At 38.0% G+C, this 14,294-nt stretch overlaps 1 protein-coding gene across 8 annotated transcripts in view; it reads right to left on the bottom strand.

Annotated features, from left to right (window-relative positions):
• Window positions 1–14,294, bottom strand: part of gpatch2 (G patch domain containing 2) — a 282,543-nt gene that overhangs the window by 251,439 nt on the left and 16,810 nt on the right. For all 8 annotated transcript variants that reach the window (XM_073050815.1, XM_073050812.1, XM_073050810.1 and 5 more), the window contains exons 2-3: window positions 9,305–10,009; window positions 4,052–4,113 (exon numbers count right to left, since the gene is read on the bottom strand). In XM_073050815.1, the coding sequence (XP_072906916.1) occupies window positions 4,052–4,113; window positions 9,305–10,009 (767 nt within the window). The remainder of the gene's footprint in view (window positions 1–4,051; window positions 4,114–9,304; window positions 10,010–14,294) is intronic.

The raw sequence follows: 14,294 nt of genomic DNA, 5'->3' as shown, positions 1-14,294 counted from the left end.
GTTTTAATTTATTTTGCATTTCATTGAAATACATAATTTCTTTCTCAGTTAAATGTAGTTTGTCTTTTTTTTAATACATTTTAACTATTTCCATGAATCTTTGGCTAATTAAGGCAGCTGCTTAATTGGCCCAAAATGTACTGTCTCAATGTGTCCCAATTAATCAGAATCCACTGGATAATTATCATTTCATCTTTGTCACCAAATGATTGAGTCTAGTACATCGACAACATTTAAAAAGGTACTCCTTCAGGTACATGGACAGGAAAGGCTTAGAGAGGTATGAAACTGGCTTAGATGGGAGTCTTCATCAGCATGGACCAGTTCAGTCCTTTTCCATAATGTATGACTCAAAATAGAATAGTTACCAAAATACACCTACTGATAATGTACATCCTCAAAATTTCAAAATCCAAGAGTATCTGAAATGCAAAATTTTTTTGATCATGGCGCCACAAATGGAAAATTGCACAAGGCACTGGGAAGGTTCCCAGGCGATGCGCAGGCCTCAACGACAGTACTGAGAATTGACCTCACATGTGTAATGAACACAGGGTTAATGAAAAATAGAAAAACACTGCATAAAGCGAAAATGAAGTTGTCCTTCATGTATTGAAAGGATGGATTTGACAGCGGAGTGAACATATGATGCGACAGACTGAAGATTGAAGGTAATTATGAATTTGCAGCAGGCTGGTTGCAAAAGTTTAAGAAAAGGCATGCCATTAAATGTCTAAAGGTTTGTGATGATAAAGCGTCTGATGATCATGAAGCAGCAAAGAAATTCATTGACAAGACTGCAAAGATTGTTGCTGATGAAAATCTAACACATTGAGTGGCTGCATCAGCACATGCAGTACTGTGCAAAAATCTTAGGCAAATATATATAGCTCGGGTGCCTAAGACTTTGCATAGTACTGTATTTGTCAGTGTGGAGCAGAGAGCAAGTTTGTAAACATAATGGGAGTAAAGGATGTTGGGAATGGCGAGGGTGAAATGGCAAGGAAGGTTGTGGGACAGGTGGCAGAAAAAGAGTGCCAGGCTGGGATGGGGTGGGGGGGGGGGGGGGGGAATGATGTAGGTGCAGACACATCCAGTCCCGAGACACCAGGCAAGATCATTTAATTCCAAACAATTGGTTTACTGATCATTACAGAATGTTTCTCTGATGCTTCCTGTTCCCTCCCCTCTCCTGTTCCCAACCATCATTCTCCTGCCTCACAGTCCACAGTAGAGAGCAATATGAGAATCAGATGTATCACAACTTAGGTCATGAAAATTTTTTTTGTTGCTGTGTACAGTGCAAAGCACAAAAATGCTACAATATTGTGCAAAAGTCTTCAGCACCCTAAAATATACATATATGCTTAAGACATTTGCACAATACCGTATCTACCCAATTGCAATAGGTACTGCCTTACAGCTGCAGTAATACTGGTTAAAACCCAAACTGTCTTTGTGGAGATTGCAGGTTCTCCCCGTAACTAGATGAGTTTGCTCCAGATGCTCCTGTTTCCTCCTAAATCCCAATGATGGTTCGAATATTAATTGGCTTTTGAAAAGTACTGCTAGTGTGCAGGAATCTGGAACGAGATGCTGGAAATACGGGGAACTTTTTAAAGATATGGTATGACATAAATGTGATAATTAGTGCATACTTAGTGGGCTGAAGGACCCCTTTCTATGCTATGTGACTCTGTGATTAATAAAACGATAAAGTAAAAAAAATTGGAGAAGTCAATACTCTCTAATATTTCAACTTACGTTATTCAGCTAAACACTAGGAACAGATGGAGAAGCTCATCTTGAAATGCATAATTATACTTGAAAATCCTGCCCCCATTTTGTCAGATTATTTCATTGGAGTAAAATACTGCATCAATTGACAAAATAACAAGGAAGTACTATTTAATACAAAGAGCCACGGAAACAGTTGTGTAAGCAAGACATTTGAATATGTTCTAATTGAATATTAGGGAGCACTTCATAATTACATTGTATTAATGAAGTGCACTTCCCTTTTAAACTCAACACAAAATTTTACTCCAAGGCAATAACTTACAAGAGAGTACTTCAAAACATCCTAGAGATTGTTACTGGAAATGAAATTTTCTTTAAAAATTCACAATGCTATGAGATTAGATACTACTTTACAAAAGCAAAATTGTAATTTAACTCTGCCATGGACAGTCCCAAGCCAAGCTATGAAAGGAAGGCTGGTCATGGGGCTAACAACCCATTCCCGTAAAGACCCAGTGCTACAGAAATGCCAGCAGAAGCTCCAAAGGCCTCATCCCTGGGAGACAACAGATACACAAAGAAGATGGGCTACACCAGGGACCATTGTGTAAAACTGACGTATGACAGAGGGCTCTAGTAAGGTCCTGTCTGTGGCCTTTTTCACAGTAGAGGTGATGGGCTTTAGTAAATAAAGTTGCAAGAAAAAGGTTGTGAACACTTTGCAATTACAGTACCTGGTTTTCTGCATTAATTACTCATAAAATGCAGCCTGATCTTCATCTAGGTCAGAATAATAGACAAACACTATCTGCTTAAACTAATTACACAAGACAACTGTAATTTTCATGTCTTTATTGAACACATATGTTTAATCATTCACAATCCAGAACAGAAAAAGTATGTATTCAATAACTGGTAGAACCTCCTTCAGCAGCTAGAACCTCCACCAAACGTTTCCTGTAGCTGCTGATCTGACTTGCACAACGCCAACGAGGAGTTTTAAACAATTTCTCCATTCAAAGCTGTTTCAGTTCTTCAATATTTCTGCGATACCTCGCATGAACAGCCCTCTTCATGTCGTACCACAGCATCTCAATTCGGTTAAGGTCTGGACTCTGACTTGGTCATTCCAAAGCACAAATTTTCTTCTGTTAAAGCCATTCTGTTGTTGATTTATTCATGTTTCGGATATTTTCTTGTTGCATCATCCAACTTTGATTAAGTTTCAGGTGACGAACGGCTACCCTGACATTCTCTTGTAAAATGTCTTGATACAATTTGGAATTCATCGTTCCCTCAACAATTGTAAGCTGAGGCAACAAAGCAGCCTGAAACCGTAATGCTCCTTCCACCGTGCTTCATAGTTGGGATGAGATTTTGGTGTTGATGTGCACTGCCCTTTTTCCTATAACCATAGTGGTATTCATTTCTGCCAGAAAGTTTAACTTCTGTCTGATCTGTCTACAGAATATTGTTCCAGAAGTGTTGTGGAACATCCAGGTCATCTTCAGCAAATTTGAGACATGCAGAAATGTATTTCTGGAAGAGCAGTAATTTCCTCCGTGGTATCCTTCCATAACACCATTCTTGTTCAGAGTTTTTCTTATAGTGGACACATGAACAGGGACTTTAGCAAGTTCTAGAGATTTCTGCTGATCTTTTGTTGTTACCCTTGGGTTCTTTTTTTACTTCCTTCTGCGTTGCACGCTGTGTTCTTGGTGTGATCTTTGCGGGATGCCCACTCCTAGGAAGAGAAGCAACAATACTGAATTTCCTCCGTTTGTAGACCATTTATCTTACTGTGGACTGATGAATTCTCAAGGCTTTTCCAGCTTCATGCAGTCTTACAATTCCTCTTCTCAGATCCTCTGAAAGTTTTTTTAATTGAGGCATGGTGCACATAACAGATTTTTCTTGAGAAGAGCAGGCTCTGTCAGTAACCTGACTTTGTGTGTCTTTTATAGGGCAAGACACCTCTACAACCCACACCTCCAATCTTATCACATTGCTTGGAACACCTGATCCCACATAGCTTTTGTAGAATGCATTACCTCAGAGGTTCAGATATTTCTTAACCTAGACTGTAATTGTTTAAATGGTGTACTCGGTACTGATAAGAAGTACATTAGCTTGTGTTTTAGGCAGATTATGTTTGTCTATTATTGTGACTTAGATGAAGAGCTCATTTTATGAATAAATAATGCAGAAAACCACATAATTGCAAAGAGTTCACAAACTTTTTCTTGCAACTGTACATAAAATTGTAATTTAATGTACTTCCACTGAAGAAAAAAATTAAGTGTACCAATACCTTGCCTTCCTTCATCATTGGTAAACAAGCCACCATCACTGCTGCTAAGGCTGCTGGATTCACTGCAATAAAAAAAGAATAGATTCAAGAAAAATTGATCTCTGAAATGTACAATTTTAAACAGGCAAGTACTGTATGTAGTCAGATGGAAGTTGAATCCGATGATTTTTTTTGCATCAAACTGCAAGTGTCACCATTCCATTAATTACAATGCATATTATTTTTGCCACATAAAACCACAGGAATCTAATAGGTTGCTGGCAGTAAACCAGATGGGGCTATTACTAGGTGCTGAGACAAGTGATGCATTTCATTATTTGGCTCCATCAAATGTTTATCTTTCCTTTCTTTTGCAATGCTAGTTGTCTTGATCCTGGAACATTGCCACTGTGTCAGAAAACACCAAAATTAAAATTCTTAAACATCAATACATGAAGCAGAATTATCTCAGGTTTATTATTCTTGACAAAATTATTTCCCAAATAAAACCTAAATGCATTTCAAAGCAGGAAAAAAAACTTCCAAGTTTATTGAAATCTCATAAAACCATAAAACTATAAGATATAGGAGCAGATTTAGGTATTCGGTCCATCGAGTCTGCTCCGCCATTCCATTATGGCTGATTTATTTTCCTTCTCTACCCCATTCTCTAGCCTTCTTGTAACCTTCAACACCCTTACTACCCAATGACTTGCCCTTCATAGCCATCTGTTGCAATAAATTCCTCTGGCTGAAGAAATTCCTCCTCATCTCTGTACTAAAGTGATGTCTTATTCTGAGGCTGTTCCCTCTGGTCCTAGACTCTCCTATTTTTGGAAACATCCTCTCCATGTCCACTCTATCAAGGCTTTTCAATATTCCGTATTGTAAAGCCGAAATAGCTCTTATCTTGTTAAGCACCCTCACATGTGGCTCCTTGTTGAAGGCCTTCTGAAAGTCCAAGTAAGCAATATCCACTGACTCTCCTTGGTTCATCCTGCCTGTTATTTCCTCAAAGAATTCCAATAGATTTGTCAGGCAAGATTTCCCCTTAGCGAAATCATGCTGACTCTGGCCTATTTTAGCATACACCTCCAAGTATCCCTAATCCTCATCCTTAATAATACTCTCCACCATCGTCCTAACCACAGATAAAAGGCTAACTGACCTACAATTCCTTTTCTTCTGCCTCCCTCCCTTCTAGTTAGAATAATGTTCCAATTTAAAAAAATTCTACTGGTACCCTGTGAGAATCTATGTTGGGGCTTCAACAATTCATCATACTTATTCAATTAGCTAATGGGGTAGAAAATTGCACATCCAAATTTGCCAACAATACAAAGTTAGGTGGCATTATAAACAGTGTGGATAGAAGAACTGAATTAAGGGAAATATAATAAATAAAATGGATTAAGCAAAACTGTATCAGATATACATCAAAATGAGCAACTCCAATAGCATTCACTTTGGACATAAAACGGATGCAATAGAATACTTCCTAAATCATGAAAAGCTGAAGACAGTAACATCTGCGAGTAAAATTGTTCTATGACTGTAGAATAAACCAGGAATTACTTGAGTAATTCTGGGACCACACCCATACCTTAAAAGTGATAAAACGATGCTGACCTCATTCACTTATTTAAATTAAAAAAAGAAACATACCAAACAACTGTGTATTTCATAGATTTTTTAAATGGTACGTGTATATTTGATGAAAAATTTTAAAATTTTGAGGATAACTGAAACGTTATATGGAGAAAAATCATTTCTATGGGGCCTAGGATTAGACAATATTGTGTGTAAGTTAAAATCCGAGGTAAATGTATCTGCATACAAAAGACGATAGTAATTTGGATCTTTTTCCAATAATAATCTTTCTAACCAAAGTTTTACATTCAAAATCTGAAGAGGATTAAATGACATCATTTTTTATTAACCAAATGTGTTGAGAGCCTTCAGGAAAAGTCAGGTATACTGAAATAGGTTAGGAATCACATTTAATAATGGAACATATTTTAGAGAGTAAATGACTTATACCTGTTGCATACTCCCAAAATATATACAAACATATATAAAAGCACAACTTCTCATTTTTAAATTATAATTTAAAATGGCAACTGAAATTAGTCAATGAAAGCGGTCCATCAAAATTTGGCTCAGATCAACACCCAGTTTCTTCAACTACATAATGTAGCTGACTAAACTACAGTATTACATTTTATTTTTTAAAGAAACAAAAGACCAACACGTATGGGAAATTGAAACATAATTCACATATGATTTCAACTTGCCTAGTATTTCATAAATATTCATTATTATAATATTACCAACACTTATTTCAACTAAACTCAGGCAAAGTCTGCACTTCTAAAAATTAAGCAGACTTATTTTTTCAGAACATTAGACAGACTGAAATAATTCAGATGCAAATGCACTGCAAAGCCAGACTATGCTCCCTGCCTCTGTTAGAAATCATACTGTTATCTGATGGTGACTGATTTTAGTTTGCTGATTAGATACAACAGCTTATCTGCTATTTACGAATCAAGATAATTGACAGGTTGTTTCTATTCTGATTTCATTCTAAATGTGGAATGTTGGGACAGACCAATATAATAAAAAATATTGAAATGTAACAATGAAACTGGTATCTTGTCTGAAGTGTATCCATATGACAAGCATTCATATTTCATTAAATCTTACTCCCATTACGAAAACTCTACTTCTATCTGAGTATTGACTTCAGCCCAGTTTGAATGCTTCCATTCTTGTATTGATGTAGTTCTAATTAGAAGGTAATATGTCAAACACTCAAATTTTCTTCAACTTCGCCAAAATGATTGAAAGTATTTATGTTTAGTGATTTAAAACAGTGCAGTCTTCAAGTTAAAATGATACATTGTCTTTTAAAGGCTTCACTTACATAACAAATAAATGCAAATAAAACTTTCTAGCATTCTCCCTTGCATTTACTTTTCAATCCAAATATATCTCAAAATAATTGCTTATTTAGTATTCTTTGGATTGCTTGTTTATGTTACAACTAGTTCTCTTACACACAGAGACGGTAAAGTTTAAACATATTCTATACTATGCATATGCTTTTGAAAAGGTTAATAATTATGTTCCAGTTTGCTTCTACATTTCCTGTCACTTCTATCATAGAAGTAAAGTTCTTCTACTTTTGAAATGTTGTCTGTTTGCCCAAAACTTATTGAAAAATCCTGCTGACTGCTGTGTCCTAAATCAAACCAGAATTAGGTCACATGCTGAACTGTAAACACTATCATACTCCTCAGCCCTGCAGGTGACATCTCATCTGTGTGGGGGGAAAATGATTACTTACACATATCTGTGTTGTCAAAATAGTACTTCCGAGGTAATTACCATTGTGGCGTGCCTCCTGCCTGGACTGGATGGATGAGGCCTGCTGCCAAAGGGTCACTATTCCCCCATATTTCTAACCACAAGCTCAGGTGTTCCACTACTGTAAATTGGTCCAAGCATGTCAGCAGTTATCTGTATTCCAAGCGTCCTGCAGCCATCTTATGCTATACCACACACAGAATATTTGACTGGTACGTTCAGAAACTGATAACTTTCTGATGAAGAGCGATAACCACTAAGCATTACTGACTGGAAATTGCTGAGTGGTAACTAATCAATTTCTAAATAAAACTCTACAAAGCTCTGTCAACAGTTTGAATCCGCCAGTCCTATTAATAATAGCTTATACTTTCAGATAGTCATGATACAATGAGGTATCAGATACTATAATTCATTGGTCTTATTTTTACAAATAGCTTAATTTGACAACTGTTTTGAAATAACAGTTAAAACTGAATCATAAATTCAAAGGGAATGATGTTTTTAACAGAATTTTATTAATCTAATCCAACCATATCTAAAATAAAACACTGTATACTGGCTTTTACAGAAGTGAGATGATTGAGTATTATTGCCCCAGCAAATTCATCTCTGGGATAAAGAGTTAAAACTCCATTTTTGCCTCACTTAAAGCAACTGTCTTTCCTGCTTCCTTGAAAAAAAACACTGCATTAAAAGCTTTACTGTATTCAGACTTACTGTATAAGACAAATCATACATTTGTAGATGTGAAGGTAGGAAGGCTTTGATTAACAAATTTGGAGATAACATAAAGTTATTGTGGATAGTGACGAAGTTAACACATCAGTGCGGTATAGATCAAAAGGAAAATTGGGAAGTGTGTCATCAGATAGAATTTAATACAAGGCAAACTTCCAACAATAGAAGAAGAGAAATATAAATGGAAATAGAAGGTTACTTCTTTGAGAGAGCTGATGGTAGTTATCACAGAGTTAATTTTAAGGTCCACACAACAAGGATGAATGAGGCTATGCTTGATGATTTAATATAAAGTTTATGTAAGCCAACAGGAAAACAGAGCCACATGAGGTTGAAGAGAAGTCATTGACATGGATGGAACTTTATACAGAGACACCCAAATAGGGAGAATATATGTGCAGGAGTACTAGCAAGCTTAATGACTGTCAAAATTACTGATTTTGAGAAGTTGCTTTGTGCAGACTCTGATGGAGAAAGCCACAGGTTAAAAATGAAAAAGTGAAAGAAGGCAAGACATCCAAAGAGTTAGAAGAACTAGACCAAGAGGAGATGTAGTATCAAGAGCCATTCTTATACCATCACTGTTTGAATGGCTCAATGGTTGAAAAAAATAGCAAAGATCCAATAAAGGAAGAATACATCAACATTCCATGCAAAGTTTCATTCATATCAGGAAGGACTTAGCTAGAAATTTGTACTTGAATAATGTCTTACTTTAGTCACTATGAGGCAATGCTATAACCTTACCAATAAAGCTATATGAACTACCATTTCTTGATTTTGCAGCTTCAGTTGTTTTGCATTGATACACAAATAAATATGTAAAGGGATTGAAATACTTTTCTTATGCAGTTATAATTCTGCATGCAGAAGTAATGAACATTTGTAATGTCCTTTTATTACAAATGGTTTGAATAACAAACAAGAAAGTATAATTTCCTTGATGCCAAGGTAAATACAAACATTATTCCACTCTAGCTGGTCAAAAATTACATCTAACTTTACACAGTCTTATTGCAACTTGAGTGTTCCCAAGTATGTCGGTTTGACATTCATTGTGAGCAAATTCTGGCAATTCTTTTGAAAGTATTTCAAACCCTTCAGTCATATTTAAATACAACAACTTGTCTCAAAATAGGGAAGCCGGTACTTAATTTTAATAACCTGTCACTCATACTATCATCTGAGACTTTCTGTTCCTCATTCTCCATTTTGTCTCTATTTGTATTGCATACTTCTTCACTTTCCACAACAACTCCTTCATCTGGGACTTCAAGTCGCTTTCGTTTGATGATCTTATCCTTGGTTATCTCCTGAACTTGGAGATGGAAATGGAGCTGGTTTGTTTCTGTCTGGTGTCTTTCTGAGGTTGTTGCTAGAACTTTGCCCTGGGTCAGTGGGTGAAGTGTATTAGTGACCTCTGCTGGTGAATCTACAGCCATACGTTTGACCTTCCTTCTCCTTCGCAAAGATCTACCAGCTAAGTTACTGTCTGTGATGGAGTCCGACTCATGCCAGGAGTGCCTTTTTCCTCTGACTGCTGTCATATTCAGGGAGGACAGACGTTTGGTAACTGTAAGGTGGTCATCTGAATCACTGTAATTGTTATTTTCTCTGTTGTCACGAGTTGTCCCCTCCAAACTAGATTCAGAGACGTCACTCATGCAGTGGCCATATTCACACCACTGAGGTCCAATGTCCATACGCCTCTTCCTGACTTTCCTTTTCCTGGTCTGTCGCATCAGTAGGCATGAAGCTGAGTTACGGGAGGCTTCACCTTCAAAATTTACGTACTTTCGTGCATGCTCAGAAGTCTCCTCCAGAGCAGAGACTAGATCTTGCACCAGCTCATCCATTTCTCTACAAGGCCTTAAAAACAGATATAATAAACAAAATTGTTAATGCGTGATTTTATATCATTTTAGGAATAACATTTGGAGTTTCTGCTTTAATTACAAATACGTCCAATTTTGGCCTATCTTTTATTACGCAGGTTGACATGAATGATTAAAAGTATAAATGGACTATTCTATCATGAATAATTTGTTCCTATTGCTCTGAACATAAGAATACAAGAAAATATCAGGAACAGGTCACTCAGCCTCTCAAGTCTCAACTGGACATACTGGAGGTTGTGGTTGAACAAAGGACCCTCTGGAAAATCCCGGCGATTCTGGACCATGTTTCTTAACCCTTGCATGACACCTTGGCTGAGCAGAGGATTACTTTCAGTGGAAGACTAAGACAACTAAGACTAAGAGTGCTATATGAGGTCATTCTTACCCTTGGTTCTGTAAAGAATCAGTCTATAGCTGGGAAAGTGATTTTGTAGTCTTGTATCTATCTATCTATTCATGATAATCATGTTTGAACAGCCCAGGTTTTACCTGCTTCCCACAGTCTTTAATTCCCAGATTGTTCAACAGTATATTTTCTTCTCCTTTAAATCTCCCCATTGATCTATCCTCCACAACCTTTTGAAGATAATTCCAGAGAGTTACCAACCTCTGCAATGTTATTCCTATACAACACTGATTTCAAAGACCATCCCTATTTTGAAACTATGTTACCCCATTCAAGATTCTTCTAGTAATGAAAACATTTCTTCAAGCCCCCCAACAATCTTGTATGTTTCAATAAGATCACTCTTCATTCTCTACTCCTGAAAGGATAAATATCTAATTCTTCTAGCCACTCATGACAGGGCAATTTTCTCATCCCAGGTGAATAGGCTGGCAAATCTCTTTTTTTGATTTCCTCCTAGGTCAGTATGGTACTGTTATGTGGTTTCAGTGGTACCCTGCACAACTGTAACAACACTTCCCAATTACTAGACTCCAATAAAAGCCAATACTCACTTGCACTTCCTATCATTTGCTGCACCAGCCTGGTCATTATTTAGTATATATCTAGGTTAACCTATCAATGTGCATAATCTCTTACTTTCTGCCTAGTAAATTCCAGTTACCATGCTTTCATCCACTCACTCAGCCTACTAAGTATATGAGTTAGGATGTCATAATACAGCTGTACAAAGAAATGCTTAGGCCATATTTGAAGCATTGTATATAGTTCAAAGCACCAGATTACAAGCAGTATATGATAGCATTAGAAATAGTGCAGTAGATCTTCCCCAGGATGTTGCCTGGAATAGAGGGCCTTTCTTACAAGGAGAGATTGCATAAGGTTTATTCTCAATGGAAGGCCGAGAGGCGACCTCATAGAAGGGCATGGATAATCACAGTCTTTTTCTTAGCATGGGTGTCTAAACTACAGAGCACAAGTTTAAGGTGGGAGGGAATAACTTTAAAGAAGATTGGAGCGGTAAGTTTTTTCACACAGAAGGTGGTGGTTATATGGAGTGAGTTGCCTGAGGAAGTGGTCAGGCATATAAGTATATGTACGCCAACACCAGCAAATGGACAGTTTGTCCCAGTGGAGCATTTTTAACAATGATCTAGCCTTATTTTGCAGAACTTTGGCAGATACAAACACAGTGCTTAAATGGCATTTGGACGGGTACTTGGATAGGAAAGTAGTAATGGAATACAGGCCTAATATATGCAAATCGGATGAGAGTAGACAGCAGACCATATTTGGCAAGGATGAGTTGGGTTGAATGTGCCATACAACTTTATGACTATCTATGTCCCATTGCAGAGTCCCAATATTCTCATTCTAAAATGCTCCTCCACCTATTTTCCCATTATCAGCAAACTCAGATGTCTTATACTCTGCTCCTTTTTTCAGCTCACTAACATGGAATATAAATAATTGAGGGCCATGAACTAATCCTTGGAACAACTCATTGGTTCCATCTGGAATCATCAATCCACGTTAATACATTTCCCTGAAGCCGTTGAGCTCGGCTCTTGTGCACCAGCTTTTTACTGGGATTTTGTCAAATGTCTTCTGAAAATCCAAATACCTATTGGTTCTCCTCTATCAACTGTACTTGTTTCATCCACAAAGAACTCTTGCACATTTATCAAATGTGATTTGCCTTTCAATAACACCGTATTGGCTTGCTTTGATTACATTGAGCTTCTCCGAGTGACTAATTAGAAACATAGAAACACAGAAAACCTACAGCACAATACAGGCCCATTGACCCACAAAGCTGTGCCAAATATGTCCTTACCTTAGAAATTACCTAGGGTTACCCATAGCCCTCTATTTTCTGAGCTCCACGTACCTGTCCAGGAGTCTCTTAAAAGACCCTATCATATCCGCCTTCACAACCTTTGCCAGCATCACATTCCCCGCACTCACCACTCTCTGCGTAAAAAACTTACCCCTGACATCACCTCTGTATCTACTTCCAAGCACCTTAAAACTGTGCCGTCTTGTGCTAGCCATTTCAGCCCTGGGAAAAAGCCTCTGACTATCCACACGATCAATGCCTCTCATTATCTTATACACCTCTAACAGGTCACCTCTCATCCTCCGTCGCTCCAAGGAGAAAAGGCCAAGTTTACTCAACCAATTCTAATAAGGAATGCTCCCCAAACCAGGCAACATCCTTGTAAATCTCCTCTGCACCCTTTCTATGGTTTCCACATCCTTCCTGTAGTGAGGCAACCAGAACTGAGCACAGTACTCCAAGCGGGGTCTGGCCAGGGCCCTTTATAGTTGCATCATTACCTCTTGGCTCCTAAATTCAATTCCACGATTGATGAAGGCCAATACACTATATGCTTTCTTAACCAGAGTCAAACTGCGCAGCTGCTTTGAGCATCCTATGGACTCAGACCCCCCCAAGATCTTATCAGCCACTGAAGTAAGACTCACTGATATATAACTTCCTGGGCAATTTCTACTCCCTTTCTTGAATAATGGAACAACATCTGCAACCTCCCATCCTCCATAGCCTCTCCTGTCCTTGTTGATGATGCAAAGATCATTGCCAGAGGCTCAGCAATCTCCTCCCTCGCCTCCCACAGTTGCCTAGGGTACTGAAAGCACTGGGAAGTGGAGGAAGTGAATGAGCACAACCAAGTTGGATCAGGGTGAGGAAAGTTGACAAGAAAATATTAATGTGGGAAAATGGGGTAGACAGCTCACACGTTAATAGGTCAGCATGAGGATTTTACCTGTCTGAGTAAAATTAGAATTGATAGAGGAACTAAGTCCAGCTTGCTCTCCACTTTGTGAACACAGTGGGGAATAAATTTGGTTTCCCAGGGAATATGCTGTGGGTATATACTGTGGTGGCAATAACAGAAGCTTCACTCACAATGGGGCATGACTGGCCCTTAAATATTTTCCAATGAAATTAATTAATTAATTAATCAATTCATTTATTTCACAATACAGCATGGAGTAGGCCCTCCTGGTTCTTCGAGCCATGTTGCCCCAGCAACTCTGACAACCCTGATTAACCCTAACCTAATCACAGGACAATTTACAATGACTGATTAACCTACTCAGTATGTCTTCGGGCTGTGGGAGGAACCTGGAGCACCTAGGGAAAATCCATGCATTCCACTGGAAGGGTGTACAGACCCTTCTTACAGATGGTGCCAGAATTGAACTCTTGACATCCTGAGCTGCAGTGGCATTGTGCTAATCGCTACACTGCCGTGGCGCCCATGGTATTCAGCAAGGGTAGGGAAGAGAATGAAGTATTATTACTTAAGGAAAATATTACATTAATAAAAACAGAGAAGTCATATGGATCATATATCTGGTTACAGTATTGGGTTGGAGAAAACAGACCAGTAACAGAAATGGTCGTGTTCTATGAGTTACTAATGAGTGAGAGATATAGAGGAGTTGATGACAATGGGGGAACTTTAATTATTCAATTATAAACTGACAGAGCGTAAGGGCAGAGTGGGTGAACCATTTTGACTAATTATTTCTTCTTTGATTATAGACTCCAGCATCCTGCAAACAACAAATGTTAAGCTAACAAACCAATACTATATGCTTTTCATGTTCTTTTTAAAAAAAACAATAGGGTTGCATTTGCCATTTTGTAACCTGATGATGAGCTTTGTAAAAACTCAACTGATGTTGTGGCTGCTTCCTTTGCGCACAGATCATCAGGACCTGCTAACTTGTTGATTTGTCTGCCTTTAGTCCCAGTAGCTTCTCTATCCCTCAGTGATTGCTACAAGTCCTCCTATCAGAATTTTGTGGGGTATTTGCA

The sequence above is a fragment of the Hemitrygon akajei genome, chromosome 7 (assembly GCF_048418815.1).
Source record: "Hemitrygon akajei chromosome 7, sHemAka1.3, whole genome shotgun sequence".
In the NCBI taxonomy this organism is placed as follows: domain Eukaryota; kingdom Metazoa; phylum Chordata; class Chondrichthyes; order Myliobatiformes; family Dasyatidae; genus Hemitrygon; species Hemitrygon akajei.
The sequence above is the reverse complement of the archived record's forward strand: the minus strand, read 5'-3'. Positions and strand labels throughout refer to the sequence as shown.